Below are 20,082 nucleotides of genomic sequence, written 5' to 3' on the forward strand. Positions count from 1 at the left end.
AGACCAGGTCCTATTTGAACCCTATTCCCTAAGTAGTGCACTACTTTTGAACTGAGCTTATTTATATTCTTTTTTTCAAAATAAAACAAAGGGGCCCTTGCCAAAAGCAGTGCACTAAACAGGGATTAATTTGGGACACAGCCGAGGTTGACGAGTTGTCCCCGACATCAGACAGAGACCCCCCCCGGTGATGTCACGGAATGTTGCGCGGTGACGAAAGACCCGGTTGTTTCGGGATTATACCCAGACCCCCCCCCCCCCCCCCGAAATGACCACAACACAGGGCAACTTAAGCAAAGGGGTGCGCGTGTAGGATGGAGTACCAAATAGCACCCTATTCCCTATATAGTGCACTACTTGTGACCCTATAGGCTTTTTCAAGGCTATGGTTAAAAGTAGTGCACTATATAGGGAATAGGGTGCCACTAGGTTGGCTGGAGGGTTTGGGGGAAAAGGGGAGACGGGTGATAGCGGCAGTAAAGGGCAACTAAAGGCCAGAGAGGGGTATCTGAGATATGGAGGGGTATCTGAGATATGGAGGGGTATCTGAGATATGGAGGGGCCGGGAGATCTCAGATATCGAGGGGTGTGTGGGACGGGGGAGGGACACTCAATCGTCTTCATCCTCATCTTCAGGATCCCTCTTCCTCTTCTCTCCTTTCACAGGAGAGCCATCCTCTTCTGGAGAGAGAACAAATAGATATGGGTCCCCAAAAGAACAACGTGTATGGTTGTGTACCAAATGGCCCCTTATTCCATATGTAGTGCACTACCTTGACCAGATAGGGAATAGGGTGCCATTTGGGATCACAGCCTTCGTGTATGCAGGTACATTATTAAAATATAAACCTAGAGGACACTTGGGATTGTGTATAACGCTACTAACCGTTGTCATCGTCGTCTTCATCGTCGTCTTCGTCATCATCTCCGTTCACCTCCCCATCCTAGAGAGAGAAAAAAACAGTTTGTACAATGGACTCCAGTGCAGCATCGGGGTTAAGCTAGCGCCTCCAGTGCAGCATCGGGGTTAAGCTAGCGCCTCCAGTGCAGCATCGGGGGTTAAGCGCCTCAGTGCAGCATCGGGGGTTAAGCTAGCGCCTCCAGTGCAGCATCGGGGGTTAAGCTAGCGCCTCAGTGCAGCATCGGGGGTGCAGCATCGTTAGCAGTGCAGCATCGGGGTTAAGCTAGCGCCTCCAGTGCAGCATCGGGGGTTAAGCTAGCGCCTCCAGTGCAGCGCCTCCAGTGCAGCATCGGGGTTAAGCTAGCGCCTCCAGTGCAGCATCGGGGTTAAGCTAGCGCCTCCAGTGCAGCATCGGGGGCGGTTAAGCTAGCGCCTCCAGTGCAGCATCGGGGTTAAGCTAGCGCCTCCAGTGTAGTTTCAGGTTTAGCAGGCTAACTTGTTGCTCTTGCTTTGTGAAAACGACCAACACGTGTCGTTCATATCAGAAACGATAACTAGGTGGCACCAGAGCCTGTACTTAATTCAATGTTTTGAATTAGGACTGGGTAATATGGCCAAAATATGTCTCGTGATATTTTTCCCCCCAATTATTTTTTGACAGTATGATGCCATTTTATGCATTTCAAGTGTGCCGAGTTGTTCCCAAATCTGCTTTGGGTTCTGCCCATTATTCTACATGTTCTTGAATATTAAATAAACATGTAAAAACATTACATGTTGCTCCCATGTTTCATAGGTGAAAAAAATTAAATAAAAAGAATAAAAAAATAAGTTTCAAATTTTGTGCACAAATGTATTTGTATCCGGTTTAGTGAGCATTTCTCCTTTACCAAGATAATCCATCCAACGCAGTAAAATGGTTGCAATTGTTGTATTTTTATATTTTTGTTCAGTATAAATATGCTTTATTAGTAGTTCATAACCCAACAAACTAATAAGGGATTTAAAATGAAGTCTTCATTCTGATTGTTTAATACGGTTCAATACAACTTCAATCAAAATAATTTCCCAGAATTGTTATACATTTCCTGGACATTTCCTGGACTTCAACATCGTAAAGCTAGGGGGCAGAATTTGTATACATTTCCTGGACTTCAACATCTTAAAGCTAGGGGGCAGAATTGTTATACATTTCCTGGACTTCATCATCTTAAAGCTAGGGGGCAGAATTTGTATACATTTCCTGGACTTCATCATCTTAAAGCTAGGGGGCAGAATTGTTATACATTTCCTGGACTTCAACATCTTAAAGCTAGGGGGCAGAATTTGTATACATTTCCTGGACTTCATCATCTTAAAGCTAGGGGGCAGAATTGTTATACATTTCCTGGACTTCAACATCTTAAAGCTAGGGGGCAGAATTTGTATACATTTCCTGGACTTCATCATCTTAAAGCTAGGGGGCAGAATTTGTATACATTTCCTGGACTTCATCATCTTAAAGCTAGGGGGCAGAATTTGTATACATTTCCTGGACTTCATCATCTTAAAGCTAGGGGGCAGAATTTGTATACATTTCCTGGACTTCATCATCTTAAAGCTAGGGGGCAGAATTTGTATACATTTCCTGGACTTCATCATCTTAAAGCTAGGGGGCAGAATTTTTATACATTTCCTGGACTTCATCATCTTAAAGCTAGGGGGCAGAATTTGTATACATTTCCTGGACTTTAACTACCATGTCCACACTGTGCCACCCACAGCTGCATAATATGAACTGCTGTAATCTTGGAAATAGTATGACTATTCAAATTTCATAGAAACTTGAATGCATTGTTGTTTGGCATAAATTAAGGGAAGAAATATCGACAGGGTAGGAACCAAAGTGTTGGTCAGTTTTTCCAGGTGACCCTAATTGGATGTTTACATTCCATGTTTTCTAACCTCATGTAGCTGCACAAAACATGCTTATCTAGGCCTGCACTGTAATACCAGGCTGTATTAGCTGGGAGTGACAGGGCTCGGAGTGACCAGGGGGACAGGGCCTAAAAGTAACTTCAGTCCACCAGCCACTGTGGCATGTAGATGGAGAAATCCACTCCAATATGTATAAATTATTTATTTATTTTTTAAATAAAAAAGGCGGTGCTTAATATTTCCACAATTTTTTTAAAAAATGTATTAGTAAGAAGTAATGCGATATATTGCCCAATTTAATGACGAGTCTTTTAACCAAAATATCAGAAGAAAAAAGATGGGTTTGAATACTCATTACTAACCATACTATTTGTGAAGTGAATTGAGTATATAGCTTATTGGTCATAGTTAGTATGCAAACAGTTCCCGGGTGTCATACTAAATACAGCCAAAATATACACGCAGAGGCAGAGGACACTAGCTCCATACTTTAGGGCCGATAATGCAGGAAATGGGCGTGGCTTCACATTGTTTTCAGATTTGGCGGAAAACATGCAGCCGAAGTAAACCGAGAGCAGATACATTTACATTTAAGTCATTTAGCAGACGCTCTTATCCAGAGCGACTTACAAATTGGTGCTTTCAGATACAAATTCGTTGCTTTAACTAATTATGACAAATGTTAAAAGAAAATCGAACAATGTAATAAAAAGCAAATGACTTTTCAAATAAAATTACCTTAAAACGTTTTGTTGGCTGACAATTTGTTAGCTACGTTGTCCTTATGAACTGCATATCATTACAGCAGTATGTTCCGGGTATGTTAGTCGGCTACTTATACATCAAACTTGCCAGTATATTAATTTTGGGCCAACCAACCAAATACCGTTTATTCCCGCCATTCTAAATGGTATAGTGTGCGTTCTCAATGGACATTTGGGTTCTTTCGTAAATCCGTTCTGGCTATCTACTCCTATTTCAGAGCACTCTCTCCCCCGAGTGTACCAGAGCGCACGATAATGAATTTATGGAGAGCTCAACAGCAGTTGAATGTGGCCGGTGTCAGTTAACATCGGCAAAATATAATAATAATGTATGATTCAATTGTTGCCAGCAGCACAGTTAGTCACCAACGCTCTGGATAACATGATAACTGTTCGCTGCTCTGGCTCCCCAATGGTGGAACAAACTCCCTCACGACGCCAGGACAGCGGAGTCAATCACCACCTTCCGGAGACACCTGAAACCCCACCTCTTTAAGGAATACCTAGGATAGGATAAAGTAATCCTTCTCACCCCCCCCCCCTTAAAAGATTTAGATGCACTATTGTAAAGTGGCTGTTCCACTGGATGTCATAAGGTGAATGCACCAATTTGTAAGTCGCTCTGGATAAGAGCGTCTGCTAAATGACGTAAATGTAAATAACTGACTAACCAGCTCTGCTAGGGTGAGTAAAATGGTCAGAATTAGAGGTCGGCCGATTATTTTTCAACGCCGATACCGATTATTGGAGAACCCCCCCCCCAAAAAGCCGATAACAATTCAAAATCGGCCGATTTATAACTGACAATTACAACAAACACTGAATGAACACTTATAAAAATCATATGCTATACATGTAACATACATGTATCCAACATGACATCCGTGTTCTTACCTCTCCACTCTCCCCACTGTCATCATCTTCCTCTGCAACGACCTCTTCGTCATCCTCCTCCTCTTCGTCCTCCTCCTCTTCAGACTCTCCCTCCTCCCCCTCTGTTCCACAGGACAAAAACAACATTAGACCATCCCTCCTCTCTACAGACTCTCCCTCTTCCCCCTCTGTCCTACAGGACAGAAACAACATTAGACCATCCCTCCTCTCTACAGACTCTCCCTCTTCCCCCTCTGTCCTACAGGACAGAAACAACATTAGACCATCCCTCCTCTCTACAGACTCTCCCTCTGTCCTACAGGACAGAAACAACATTAGACCATCCCTCCTCTCTACAGACTCTCCCTCTTCCCCCTCTGTCCTACAGGACAGAAACAACATTAGACCATCCCTCCTCTCTACAGACTCTCCCTCTGTCCTACAGGACAGAAACAACATTAGACCATCCCTCCTCTCTACAGACTCTCCCTCTGTCCTACAGGACAGAAACAACATTAGACCATCCCTCCTCTCTACAGACTCTCCCTCTGTCCTACAGGACAGAAACAACATTAGACCATCCCTCCTCTCTACAGACTCTCCCTCTGTCCTACAGGACAGAAACAACATTAGACCATCCCTCCTCTCTACAGACTCTCCCTCTGTCCTACAGGACAGAAACAACATTAGACCATCCCTCCTCTCTACAGACTCTCCCTCTTCCCCCTCTGTCCTACAGGACAAGACCAGAGATGGCAACAGCTCAAGTCAAGTGCCATTTCAATTAGCCCCCCCCCCAACTGACGGCCCAAGTTATTATTTGGGGGAATTTATTGTTGGGACATAAAATAGAACAAAAAATAAATATATATTTTTTCAGCGCCAACTGATTTTAATTGAGGAAATTTGTTCCCAAATAAAGCAGAGAGAGACGTGATCGTATCCTTTGAAATTATTTGTAAAAAAAAAAGGTATCCTTTAAAATGATTGTTTTAGTCAAATACTGTATCTGTTTGGGGCTCCTTCGCAGTTCATTTGCAGACTACAAATTATTATGTTCTGGCCCCCTGACCATCTGCTCAAAAATAAATAAATATATTTAAAACAACCCCGAAGGCTGAATCTAGATAATCCCTGCCCTATATAGTGTAATCTCAACATCGAGACATGATGAATAATTAATCTGCCAGATTCATAGAGACACTGGGACCATTTCTGCAGACTGAAACTAGCTAACTAACTACGACGTCCCCTTGTGTGTTTTGCTCATTTGACAGTTGGTGTTTCTTTAATAATTTAGGGAAGGGGGGGATACCTAGTCAATTGCGAAACTAATTTTCCGTATTTAACTGAACCCCTCTGAATCAGATAGAAGTGTGTGTTGGGGGGGGGGGGGGGCTGCCTTAGGGCCCAGGGAGCAGTTGTTGTTGGGGGTTAAGTGCCTTGCTCAATGGCAGAACGACAGATTTCCCCCCCCCACCTTGCAGCCTCTCAAGTTTCAAACCAGCATCCTTTCGGGTTACTGGCCCAACGCTCATAACTAGCTACCTGCCGCCCCATAAATTCCCTCACGGGAAGTCTCACCTTCATCGTCTTCATCCTCGACCCCGTCTCCCTCGCCGTCCGAGTCGGAGGCCTCGCAGTCTTCGATATCGTAGCCATCCAGGTACGTGAGCTGCGGGAGGAGCTTAAAGATGCTCTCCCTGTAGTCTCCCAGGTTGGTGACCTCGCAGTTGAACAGGTCCAGGGACTTCAGTATGGGAAGCTTTTTCTAACAAGGGAGAGGTTATAACAGTGTTAATTCCCAGCTATAACAGTCTCATGTACAGTTATAAACAGGGGTAGCAGGGTGGAGATAACCACTTGTGCTTCTACACCGGCATTGCTTGCTGTTTGGGGTTTTAGGCTGGGTTTCTGTACAGCACTTTGAGATAATCAGCTGATGTACGAAGGGCTATATCAATAAATGTGATTTGATTTGGTATAAATAAAGTTGATAAAAACGGTGTTATTTAAGGAACAGTTCCAACAACCACAAGTAGTCTTATTTAGGGATGCACGATATTAAAATCGGTGAACATATCGGAATCGGACGATATTAGCTAAAAAAAAATGCCACCGTCGAAATTCGTTATCGATCTACTCGACTGATGAGTTTATGCAAATATTAGCTTTGCTCTTATCGCGGGACTGTGACTGGGTGAATTCACCTCCACAGTCAGCCTATTGTGACTGTGACTGGGTGAATTCACCTCCACAGTCAGCCTATTGTGACTGTGACTAGGTGAATTCACCTCCACAGTCAGCCTATTGTGACTGTGACTGGGTGAATTCACCTCCACAGTCAGCCTATTGTGACTGTGACTGGGTGAATTCACCTCCACAGTCAGCCTATTGTGACTGTGACTGGGTGAATTCACCTCCAGTCAGCCTACTGTGACTGGGTGAATTCACCTCCACAGTCAGCCTATTGTGACTGTGACTGGGTGAATTCACCTCCAGTCAGCCTATTGTGACTGTGACTGGGTGAATTCACCTCCAGTCAGCCTATTGTGACTGTGACTGGGTGAATTCACCTCCACAGTCAGCCTATTGTGACTGTGACTGGGTGAATTCACCTCCACAGTCAGCATATTGTGACTGTGACTGGGTGAATTCACCTCCAGTCAGCCTACTGTGACTGGGTGAATTCACCTCCACAGTCAGCCTATTGTGACTGTGACTGGGTGAATTCACCTCCAGTCAGCCTATTGTGACTGTGACTGGGTGAATTCACCTCCAGTCAGCCTATTGTGACTGGGTGAATTCACCCTCCAGTCAGCCTATTGTGACTGTGACTGGGAATTCACCTCCAGTCAGCCTATTGTGACTGGGTGAATTCACCCTCCAGTCAGCCTATTGTGACTGTGACTGGGTGAATTCACCTCCAGTCAGCCTATTGTGACTGGGTGAATTCACCTCCAGTCAGCCTATTGTGACTGTGACTGGGTGAATTCACCTCCAGTCAGCCTATTGTGACTGGGTGAATTCACCTCCAGTCAGCCTATTGTGACTGTGACTGGGTGAATTCACCTCCACAGTCAGCCTATTGTGACTGTGACTGGGTGAATTCACCTCCACAGTCAGCCTATTGTGACTGTGACTGGGTGAATTCACCTCCAGTCAGCCTACTGTGACTGGGTGAATTCACCTCCACAGTCAGCCTATTGTGACTGTGACTGGGTGAATTCACCTCCAGTCAGCCTATTGTGACTGTGACTGGGTGAATTCACCTCCAGTCAGCCTATTGTGACTGTGACTGGGTGAATTCACCTCCACAGTCAGCCTATTGTGACTGTGACTGGGTGAATTCACCTCCACAGTCAGCCTATTGTGACTGTGACTGGGTGAATTCACCTCCAGTCAGCCTACTGTGACTGGGTGAATTCACCTCCACAGTCAGCCTATTGTGACTGTGACTGGGTGAATTCACCTCCAGTCAGCCTATTGTGACTGTGACTGGGTGAATTCACCTCCAGTCAGCCTATTGTGACTGGGTGAATTCACCCTCCAGTCAGCCTATTGTGACTGTGACTGGGTGAATTCACCTCCAGTCAGCCTATTGTGACTGGGTGAATTCACCCTCCAGTCAGCCTATTGTGACTGTGACTGGGTGAATTCACCTCCAGTCAGCCTATTGTGACTGGGTGAATTCACCTCCAGTCAGCCTATTGTGACTGTGACTGGGTGAATTCACCTCCAGTCAGCCTATTGTGACTGGGTGAATTCACCTCCAGTCAGCCTATTGTGACTGTGACTGGGTGAATTCACCTCCACAGTCAGCCTATTGTGACTGTGACTGGGTGAATTCACCTCCACAGTCAGCCTATTGTGACTGTGACTGGGTGAATTCACCTCCAGTCAGCCTACTGTGACTGGGTGAATTCACCTCCACAGTCAGCCTATTGTGACTGTGACTGGGTGAATTCACCTCCAGTCAGCCTATTGTGACTGTGACTGGGTGAATTCACCTCCAGTCAGCCTATTGTGACTGTGACTGGGTGAATTCACCTCCACAGTCAGCCTATTGTGACTGTGACTGGGTGAATTCACCTCCACAGTCAGCCTATTGTGACTGTGACTGGGTGAATTCACCTCCAGTCAGCCTACTGTGACTGGGTGAATTCACCTCCACAGTCAGCCTATTGTGACTGTGACTGGGTGAATTCACCTCCAGTCAGCCTATTGTGACTGTGACTGGGTGAATTCACCTCCAGTCAGCCTATTGTGACTGGGTGAATTCACCCTCCAGTCAGCCTATTGTGACTGTGACTGGGTGAATTCACCTCCAGTCAGCCTATTGTGACTGGGTGAATTCACCCTCCAGTCAGCCTATTGTGACTGTGACTGGGTGAATTCACCTCCAGTCAGCCTATTGTGACTGGGTGAATTCACCTCCAGTCAGCCTATTGTGACTGTGACTGGGTGAATTCACCTCCAGTCAGCCTATTGTGACTGGGTGAATTCACCTCCAGTCAGCCTATTGTGACTGTGACTGGGTGAATTCACCTCCACAGTCAGCCTATTGTGACTGTGACTGGGTGAATTCACCTCCAGTCAGCCTACTGTGACTGGGTGAATTCACCTCCACAGTCAGCCTATTGTGACTGTGACTGGGTGAATTCACCTCCACAGTCAGCCTATTGTGACTGTGACTGGGTGAATTCACCTCCACAGTCAGCCTATTGTGACTGTGACTGGGTGAATTCACCTCCACAGTCAGCCTATTGTGACTGGGTGAATTCACCTCCAGTCAGCCTACTGTGTGTATTGACATTCATACTGCACAGCTTTACCTAAGGACCAGGGATCAATGAAATGGGGTATCAGTCTACTCAATACCCAAGATATTCCCCCCCCCCTCAACGCCCCCCTCAAGAGTTAACATTTACATTTAAGTCATTTAGCAGACGCTCTTATCCAGAGCGACTTACAAATTTAACAGACTCCAAAATATCCACGCAGTATTGTTTTTTCCCCCTCAGGAATAGTGTCTGCTAGATGACTTAAATGTAAATGTGTTCAATACACACAGGTTGACAATAAATGTGCCTCAATTCACAGTTGTTTCAGAGTTCTGCAATAAGAGCTACGATGCTAATGTTCTCTGGGTGTCACCGAGTAGACTGATACCCCACTATGTCATTGATCCACAATCCATAGGTAAGGCTGTACAGTGAAATAAGGACGCCCCCCCCCAATGCAATGCTAAAGTATAAATACATCCAGTGTGATTTTACGATTTGTCAAATTAACAAATTATTGTATTTTGTTGATTTTATATAACATTCCAATCTCTTACAGCACAATCTATTCAATTATGGCATAATTCTACTATTTGTATTCATTTGCACTACTGTCAAGGACATACTTTTATTTTGAAGGCTAACCGCAAATTCCACTATTGTGGCTAGCTTCACATAGATGGGGACCGACCACCATTTATCAAATAAGAACTGTCTTATAAATTAGGGTTATTTTAGATGATGACACCGAGCTACTGAAACAGACATTAGCTAGCTAACTATAGCTACTGAAACAGACGTTAGCTAGCTAACTATAGCTACTGAAACAGACGTTAGCTAGCTAACTATAGCTACTGAAACAGACGTTAGCTAGCTAACTATAGCTACTGAAACAGACGTTAGCTAGCTAACTATAGCTACTGAAACAGACGTTAGCTAGCTAACTATAGCTACTGAAACAGACGTTAGCTAGCTAACTATAGCTACTGAAACAGACGTTAGCTAGCTAACTATAGCTACTGAAACAGACGTTAGCTAGCTAACTATAGCTACTGAAACAGACGTTAGCTAGCTAACTATAGCTACTGAAACAGACGTTAGCTAGACTAACTATAGCTACTGAAACAGACGTTAGCTAGCTAACTATAGCTACTGAAACAGACGTTAGCTAGCTAACTATAGCTACTGAAACAGACGTTAGCTAGCTAACTATAGCTACTGAAACAGACGTTAGCTAGCTAACTATAGCTACTGAAACAGACGTTAGCTAGCTAACTATAGCTACTGAAACAGACGTTAGCTAGCTAACTATAGCTACTGAAACAGACGTTAGCTAGCTAACTATAGCTACTGAAACAGACGTTAGCTAGCTAACTATAGCTACTGAAACAGACGTTAGCTAGCTAACTATAGCTACTGAAACAGACGTTAGCTAGCTAACTATAGCTACTGAAACAGACGTTAGCTAGCTAACTATAGCTACTGAAATAGATGTTAGCTAGCTAGGATTCCCAACACCCACCAGGGGTCGTATTCAGTAACAGTTCCAACACCCACCAGGGGTCGTATTCAGTAACAGTTCCAACACCCACCAGGGGTCGTATTCAGTAACAGTTCCAACACCCACCAGGGGTCGTATTCAGTAACAGTTCCAACACCCACCAGGGGTCGTATTCAGTAACAGTTCCAACACCCACCAGGGGTCGTATTCAGTAACAGTTCCAACACCCACCAGGGGTCGTATTCAGTAACAGTTCCAACACCCACCAGTGGTTCCAGTGTGCTGATGTCCTTGAACTTGTTCCCAGAGAGGTTGAGGTGTGTGAGGTTGACCAGCCTCTCAGCCAGCACCTCCAATCCACCAGATATCCTGTTGTCACTTAGCTCCAACTACAGAAGAAGAAATAGTCACGTTATTTATTTTCAGTCTAGGGGTGGGGGGAACAGAAGAGTCTTGTTTGTGTAATGTGACACGGTGAAAAGCTACACTTTGTTATGACTGTTAATTGTGCATTTAACTGGTCTTAAAAAGTAAAACAGATTATTACGATGATCTATGACAATGTACACTATTCTATTAATCAAATCCAGTCCAACGGGACTAGTTCATGGAGTCATTTAAAATTACTGAAATGTTTTGCCGGATTAAACAAAGTTTAAAAGTCACACTAAACCAGCATGTAGCTGGTCTGAAGCCAAAAGAGAAAGGAAATTCCCTCGTTTAAAACATCCTCTAAATGCTGGTTTACAGTTATGGTTTCCCTGGTTTAAAACATCCCCTTCAACAATAGCTACATGCTTGTTTAGTGTGATGCTACCTTTCCCCAGTTTGGGTATGATTGATGTGACTATGGGGATGTATGGGCCCTGTTCAGGTGTAGTGCACTGTAAAATAAACAATGGTGCCAATTGGGCCACAACCCTAGTCGTCATACCTTTTTTAATTTCCCCAGTTTGGGTATGTTTGAGACGTTGATGAGGCCGACGTTGATGAGACTCAACAGTTCCAGGTTCTCAAACTCCTCCGTTATGCCCTCCATTTTCCCCTCGTTCGACCGACAGTTATCCAGGACAAGCTCCTGAACCTAAAAGAGAAGGACAGGGAGAGAAACAGGGAGTAGGGAGAAAAAAAAGGAGGTTGATAAATAAACATTTATGTCCAGTAGTTATTTTGAATATTTTACATGTAATTTCTATCAAAAAGTGCAAATGGGAAAAAATAATTGTGTTTCGAATCTGTTTTATTTGGCACTTGAAAAGCAGCCATGTTTATTAGCAGAACTGTTTGTAAACTGTGTGCACGTGATGTAGATAGCTGGTGAGGGGACTCGATTAACCTCCCCCGGGCTGGCGTGTTTTGCACTGGTGAAATGTGGTTGCTTTCGTTTTGGAACCGGGCCTTCCGGGCATGAGCCAAGTGGCCCGCTCAAAAGTCGGTTCAAAGCATGGGAGTCATGGGAAAGATTCTGTGTGCACGTGCAAAAAATAATTGCTTTGATTTTTAAAAATTAAAACAATTAAAATTAAACTGCCTTCCCAATGAAAACTACATAGAAAAACAGATTTTATGGAAAAGTTATGTACGTTTCTGGACGACGCGCGATGTTGCTAACATGACCGAGCGGCGCAGATTATTGTTCTATTTGAGAAAGGCGCTTCTCCTCGCCGCTTTTACCAGTTCAAGTCAACGGCTATAGTCCGGTGCCCCACAACTCAGCATAACCGAATCCCCCCCAATGTTACCTAGCCACCTAAAGTAGCCAGCAAAGTTACGTTGCTAGCCAGCTAGCTAACGGACGGGTCTTTAACCGGTCAAAGTGTATCCAAAACAGTTCGCGGCTGTGTACATTTACTATCATCTCAAAATAAACTATTCGTAGCTATAACCGATTAAATAAACAAAAAATAGTCGAATGATTCGCTTTCTAGTTAGCCGGCATGCTAGATACGCGCCCAACAACGTTGAGTCCTATGCTAGCTAAAAAATGGCAACCGCTATGCTAGCTAAGAATGGCTACCGCTATGCTAGCTAAAAATGGCTACCGCTATGCTAGCTAAAAATGGCTACCGCTATGTTCGCAATGATGTTCAGTGTGTTGGCCTTTACTTTGATAGTAAGGTTGATTGTTACAAAATATACATCTGTATTAAAACAAAAAAAAACTATAGCAGATGGCTAACAATATTTTTTTTAAACGTATTTTGTGTGATAGTAGTTAACCGTTTTGTTAGCCATTTTCCTGTTTACCTCACGGGTCCGGTTTGACTTGTAAAGTGATTCAGCGAAGTTAACGTAGGCAGATAAATTAGCGCTCCTAAAAACGAATGGCATTACCTAGTTAATTTACAATATATTTATCTAATTAAAAATTGAGTTTGAGAAAACGTAGGAGGTAAAGAAAGTAAGAAAGTATATTACCAGCAGCAGGCTTTCAGAGGACCCCATGTGCTCGACATGACTTCCACACACTGTAAACTTTGGTGTCGCATGTTAACCTAAATCATATACTTACATCCGACGGCGTCCTATTTCTCAGTTCTAGGTGAATTCTCTTTTTCATGTCCATTTTCCCCCCCCTCCTCTCTTTATCTCTCGGATCTGGTTGGACCGTTTTCTTGGTTTCTACAGCCTTGCTCGCTACCGTTGATGATCTTGAAGCGAAAAGAGAGAGCTGCGTTCGTGGAAGTCAGAAAGTGGGTCAAATGCGAATGATCTGTTTGCGCGGAGTAGAAACCGCGGCGAAACTAAAATACTCAACAGTGCCCGGTGTGGCCGCGTTAGCGCACTACAGGCAACATGCATGACTTATTGACGAACTACGGATGCACCAAGCTTTGGGACCCAACATCTGTGATCGGAAAAAGTCACGAATTGTCATACTTGGGTAAAAGTAGAAATACCCGAATAGAAAATGACTCAAGTAAAAGTGAAAGTCACCCAAAAGTAAATGTAAGTGCTAAAACATACTTAAGTATCAAAAGTAAACGTATAAATAATTTAAAATTCATTATATTAAGCAAACCAGACGGCACCATTTTCTTGTTTTTTTATTTGATTACTTGATAGCCAGTGTCACACCAACTCTCAGACATAAATTACAAAGGAAGCATTTGTGTTTAGCGAGTCTGCCAGATTAGAGACAGTATTGATGACCAGGGATGTTCTCTTGATAAGTGCGCGATTTTGACAATTTCTGTCCTGCTAATCATTCAAAATCTAACGTGTACTTTTAGGTGCCAGGGAAAATGTATGGAGTAAAACGTACATTATTTTCTTTAGGAATGTAGTAAAGTAAAAGTTGTCCAAATATATAAATAGTAAAGTAAATTACAGATATTACTTAAGTAGTCATTTAAAGTATTTTTACTTAAATTTAAACTGCTGCCAATACACAGACTCACGATTTTGTGTCCCAAAACTAGATGCAGCTTATAGCTGAAAATAAGAACTTATAATACTTGTGATGCATTAAAAAGTACGACGGATAAACAAGCAAGTGTTTGTTTCTTGGCTATTTGGGAGAGAATTTTAGCGTTATTGTTATTACCACGGTATAAATTAAATCGAACATAATTCTAATTTCAAATTCTTCGTTGCCAGCAATGTTGATGCAATATCAGTTGTTACCACACGGCGGCATTGTTGCTGTTGCATTTGCATGGCTATGGACTCTTCTCAGGCCTTCAGTTCCCGAAGTACAATAGCCTACTATGGAACTTTCTGGAGTTAGAACCATAGAATTACGAATTGGAACTATCTCCAGTTCTATGGTATAAAACTGTGATATGAAACCATTTGGATTTTGATGTTCCACGGGGTTCCAGTATTCTGATTTGGAATATTCACCAACACTGGAGTTCTATGCCATTTCTCCACACCTTTAGCTTTTCAAGTCTCTTTCAGTGGGCATTACTGTACTGTTGTTTATTGCTGCTGCCGCTGTTTTAAAGCTGCAGTCCGTAATTCAAACAACATTTTGTGTGAGTTTGAGACAGTAGAGATCCAATCCAATTTTTGTGTTATAGTGTTTATTTGAACAAGTCACATAACTATATTGTATTCATCATCTCACAACAGACATCATTCAGATCATGGGCTGGTGGTCCAGCATAGGAGAGGAACAGCAACACCTCTCTATCCCACCCGCCCTCCTCTCTATCAAAATCCTGATTGATACAACAGGCAGATGATACTGTACACACACACACACACACACACACACACACACACACACACACACACAGGGTGGAAACCACAGAATTAGAATTCTAATTCTGGAATCCTAATTTATTCAAATTCTGTGGTGGAACACAAACCAACACAGGTAGACATTGTCTGTACAGTCCTCACTGAGGCTCAAATACCTCAGACAAATAAATAGTTAAAATAAATTAAAAACAAGTCAAAACCATCACAGCAGGAAATCCTGGGTTAAAGTTCCTCCCAAATGTCCCCCCTATCTCCTACATAGTACACTACTTTCAACTAGTACTACAAAAAGAATAGGGAGAGATTACAGACCACTGGATTAACCTTGGACAACCACAAAAACAGCTGCAGCTATACTCCGTACCAGGTGTTCTACTCTACTCCGTACCAGGTGTTCTACTCTACTCCGTACCAGGCGTTCTACTCTACTCCGTACCAGGCGTTCTACTCTACTCCGTACCAGGTGTTCTACTCTACTCCGTACCAGGTGTTCTACTCTACTCCGTACCAGGTGTTCTACTCTACTCCGTACCAGGTGTTCTACTCTACTCCGTACCAGGTGTTCTACTCTACTCCGTACCAGGCGTTCTACTCTACTCCGTACCAGGTGTTCTACTGTCCAGGTGTTCTACTCTACTCCGTACCAGGTGTTCTACTGTACACCGTACCAGGTGTTCTACTGTACTCCGTACCAGGTGTTCTACTGTCCAGGTGTTCTACTCTACTCCGTACCAGGTGTTCTACTCTACTCCGTACCAGGCGTTCTACTCTACTCCGTACCAGGTGTTCTACTGTCCAGGTGTTCTACTCTACTCCGTACCAGGTGTTCTACTGTACACCGTACCAGGTGTTCTACTGTACTCCGTACCAGGCGTTCTACTCTACTCCGTACCAGGTGTTCTACTCTACTCCGTACCAGGTGTTCTACTGTCCAGGTGTTCTACTCTACTCCGTACCAGGTGTTCTACTGTACACCGTACCAGGTGTTCTACTATACTCCGTACCAGGTGTTCTACTGTACTCCGTACCAGGTGTTCTACTGTACTCCGTACCAGGTGTTCTACTGTACTCCGTACCAGGTGTTCTACTGTACTCCGTACCAGGTGTTCTACTGTCCAGGTGTTCTACTGTCCAGGTGTTCTACTGTCCAGGTGTTCTACTGTACTCCGTACCAGGTGTTCTACTGTCCAGGTGTTCTACTGTACTCCGTTCCAGGCGTTCTACTGTAGTCCGTTCCAGGCGTTCCACTGTAGTCCGTACCAGGTGTTCTACTGTACTCCGTACCAGGTGTTCTACTGTACTCCGTACCAGGTGTTCTACTGTATTCCGTACCAGGTGTTCTACTGTCCAGGTGTTCTACTATACTCCGTACCAGGTGTTCTACTGTACTCCGTACCAGGTGTTCTACTGTCCAGGTGTTCTACTGTACTCCGTACCAGGTGTTCTACTGTACTCCGTACCAGGTGTTCTACTGTACTCCGTACCAGGTGTTCTACTGTACTCCGTACCAGGTGTTCTACTGTCCAGGTGTTCTACTGTACTCCGTACCAGGTGTTCTACTGTCCAGGTGTTCTACTGTACTCCGTACCAGGTGTTCTACTGTACTCCGTACCAGGTGTTCTACTGTACGCCGTACCAGGTGTTTTACTGTACTCCGTACCAGGTGTTCTACTGTACTGTCTTCACACTGAACCCTGTTCGGGCTCTAATTTAAGTTGTGCTTCTAATAACACTGTTATTGTAAGGCCCTTTGGCCTATAGGTCTTAACTAGACCGTAAGGAAAGTACTGACACATACGGTAGGAAGGAGACAAAGGGATGCCTCCCAAATAGCACAATATTCCCTATATAGTGCACTACGTTTGACCAGGGCCCATTGGCATTATATTCCCTACATAGTGCACTACGTTTGACCAGGGCCCATTGGCATTATATTCCCTACATAATGCACTACGTTTGACCAGGGCCCATTGGCATTATATTCCCTACATAGTGCACTACGTTTGACCAGGGCCCATTGGCATTATATTCCCTATATAGTGCACTACGTTTGACCAGGGCCCATTGGCATTATATTCCCTATATAGAGCACTATGTTTGAGCAGGGAACTGGTCAAAAGTAGTGAAGAGGGTGCCATTTAAAATGCAGAGAGAAAACAACATGAGACAGACAGGTGTAGAGATACATACCGAATAGTCAGAGACATCTACAGTTCGACAGCCTCACTCAAGACAGCCTCACTCAAGACAGCCCCACTCAAGACAGCCCCACTCAAGACAGCCCCACTCAAGACAGCCCCACTCAAGACAGCCCCACTCAAGACAGCCCCACTCAAGACAGCCCCACTCAAGACAGCCCCACTCAAGACAGCCCCACTCAAGACAGCCCCACTCAAGACAGCCCCACTCAAGACAGCCCCACTCAAGACAGCCCCACTCAAGACAGCCCCACTCAAGACAGCCCCACTCAAGACAGCCCCAGACAGCCCCACTCAAGACAGCCCCACTCAAGACAGCCCCACTCAAGGCAGCCCCACTCAAGGCAGCCCCACTCAAGGCAGCCCCACTCAAGGCAGCCCCACTCAAGGCAGCCCCACTCAAGGCAGCCCCACTCAAGGCAGCCCCACTCAAGGCAGCCCCACTCAAGACAGCCCCACTCAAGACAGCCCCACTCAAGACAGCCCCACTCAAGACAGCCCCACTCAAGACAGCCCCACTCAAGACAGCCCCACTCAAGCCCCACAGACAGCCCCACTCAAGACAGCCCCACTCAAGACAGCCCCACTCAAGACAGCCCCACTCAAGACAGCCCCACTCAAGACAGCCCCACTCAAGACAGCCCCACTCAAGACAGCCCCACTCAAGACAGCCCCACTCAAGACAGCCCCACTCAAGACAGCCCCACTCAAGACAGCCCCAGACAGCCCCACTCAAGACAGCCCCACTCAAGACAGCCCCACTCAAGACAGCCCCACTCAAGACAGCCCCACTCAAGACAGCCCCACTCAAGACAGCCCCACTCAAGACAGCCCCACTCAAGACAGCCCCACTCAAGACAGCCCCACTCAAGACAGCCCTCAGTATTTCTGAGGTTATTAAAACGTTGACAATGGTTATTGCCTCGTTTTTTAAATATTTTTTTTTATTGAAGATTGTCAAGTCAACTTGTTCAGAGAGAAAGAGAATGTGTATTTTCACTTAGTCTCCAAGGCTGATAATACTATCAATAACATGTCTGTTTTCAGAGCAAAAAAAAAAAAAACAGCAACAACAATCCCCCACCTGGTGTCCCAGGTCTAAATCAGGCCCTGATTAGAGGAGAATCACCCACCCGGTGTCCCAGGTCTAAATCAGGCCCTGATTAGAGGGGAATCACCCACCTGGTGTCCCAGGTCTAAATCAGGCCCTGATTAGAGGGGAATCACCCACCTGGTGTCCCAGGTCTAAATCAGGCCCTGATTAGAGGGGAACAATGCAAAACTGCATTGGAACTGGCTCTGAGGTCCAGAGTTGAGTTTGAGGGCCCTAATATATAGTGCACTACTTTGGGGTGCCATTTCATACACAACCTAAACCCAACCGGGGAGCTCTTCTTAGTGATCCTTCACAGTAAAGAAACCACTCTAGCAGAGAGGATGAACAGTAGGGTTACAGCCAGGCCCTTAGTGATGATATCACCACCACCACAGCAGCACAGATACTACATCATCAAGGCACACACACTAGTCGGTGAGCTCAAGACCAACGACAATCTCACTGGAAAAGAGCACAGAAATAAAAATGTATACCAGTACTGCATCAACAACCAACGTATGTTATACATGCAGTACCTATGTTATACATGCAGTACCTATGGTGTACATACAGTACCTATGTTATACATGCAGTACCTATGTTATACATGCAGTACCTATGTTATACATGCAGTGCCTATGTTATACATGCAGTGCCTATGGTATACATGCAGTGCCTATGGTATACATACAGTACCTATGGTATACATACAGTACCTATGGTATAGTACCTATGGTATACATACAGTACCTATAGTATACATACAGTACCTATAGTATACATACAGTACCTATAGTATACATACAGTACCTATGGTATACATACAGTACCTATGGTATACATACAGTACCTATGGTATACATACAGTACCTATGGTGCACATACAGTACCTATGGTATACATACAGTACCTATGGTATACATACAGTACCTATGGTATACATACAGTACCTATGGTATACATGCAGTACCTATGGTATAGTACCTATGGTATACATACAGTACCTATGGTATACATACAGTACCTATAGTATACATACAGTACCTATGGTATAGTATCTATGGTATACATACAGTACCTATAGTATACATACAGTACCTATGGTATAGTACCTATGGTATAGTACCTATGGTATACATACAGTACCTATAGTATACATACAGTACCTATGGTATACATACAGTACCTATGGTATAGTATCTATGGTATACATACAGTACCTATAGTATACATACAGTACCTATGGTATAGTATCTATGGTATACATACAGTACCTATAGTATACATACAGTACCTATGGTATAGTACCTATGGTATACATACAGTACCTATAGTATACATACAGTACCTATGGTATACATACAGTACCTATGGTATAGTATCTATGGTATACATACAGTACCTATAGTATACATACAGTACCTATAGTATACATACAGTACCTATGGTATAGTATCTATGGTATACATACAGTACCTATAGTATACATACAGTACCTATGGTATACATACAGTACCTATGGTATACATACAGTACCTATAGTATACATACAGTACCTATGGTATACATACAGTACCTATGGTATAGTATCTATGGTGTACATACAGTACCTATGGTATACATACAGTACCTATGGTATACATACAGTACCTATAGTATACATACAGTACCTATGGTATACATACAGTACCTATGGTATACATACAGTACCTATGGTGTACCTATGGTATACATACAGTACCTATGGTGTACATACAGTATGGTGTACATACAGTACCTATGGTGTACCTATGGTATACATACAGTACCTATGGTGTACATACAGTACCTATGGTGTAC

General features: G+C 44.1%; 1 protein-coding gene across 2 annotated transcripts; it reads right to left on the bottom strand.

The window, feature by feature from the left end:
• Positions 1-237: 237 nt before the first annotated feature.
• Positions 238-13,473, bottom strand: LOC115125579 (acidic leucine-rich nuclear phosphoprotein 32 family member B-like). 2 transcript variants are annotated; one of them, XM_065025191.1, is made up of 7 exons: positions 13,253-13,473; positions 11,675-11,824; positions 11,007-11,129; positions 6,040-6,226; positions 4,477-4,577; positions 887-944; positions 238-681 (listed from the first exon to the last, which is right to left on the bottom strand). In XM_065025191.1, the coding sequence occupies exons 1-7, from the start codon at positions 13,304-13,306 to the stop codon at positions 611-613; spliced, it is 744 nt and encodes a 247-aa protein (XP_064881263.1). In that variant the 5' UTR covers positions 13,307-13,473; the 3' UTR covers positions 238-610. The 2 variants fall into 2 exon arrangements, with proteins under 2 accessions (XP_064881263.1, XP_064881264.1); XM_065025192.1 differs by lacking the exon at positions 13,253-13,473 and adding an exon at positions 13,159-13,243.
• Between the last annotated feature and the right edge of the window lie 6,609 nt (positions 13,474-20,082).

This window comes from Oncorhynchus nerka, linkage group LG12 (genome assembly GCF_034236695.1).
Source record: "Oncorhynchus nerka isolate Pitt River linkage group LG12, Oner_Uvic_2.0, whole genome shotgun sequence".
In the NCBI taxonomy this organism is placed as follows: Eukaryota; Metazoa; Chordata; class Actinopteri; order Salmoniformes; family Salmonidae; genus Oncorhynchus; species Oncorhynchus nerka.

Bases quoted from the DNA above. Each gene is read 5' to 3' on its own strand.
- LOC115125579 (XM_065025191.1), bottom strand. From the start codon at position 13,306: ATGGACATGAAAAAGAGAATTCACCTAGAACTGAGAAATAGGACGCCG. The intron at 11,825-13,252 runs GTAAGTATATGA...CTTCTCTTTTAG, and splicing joins GAAATAGGACGCCGTCGGAT to GTTCAGGAGCTTGTCCTGGA. The intron at 682-886 runs GTTAGTAGCGTT...TTCTCTCTCCAG, and splicing joins TGAAGACGACGATGACAACG to AAGAGGATGGCTCTCCTGTG.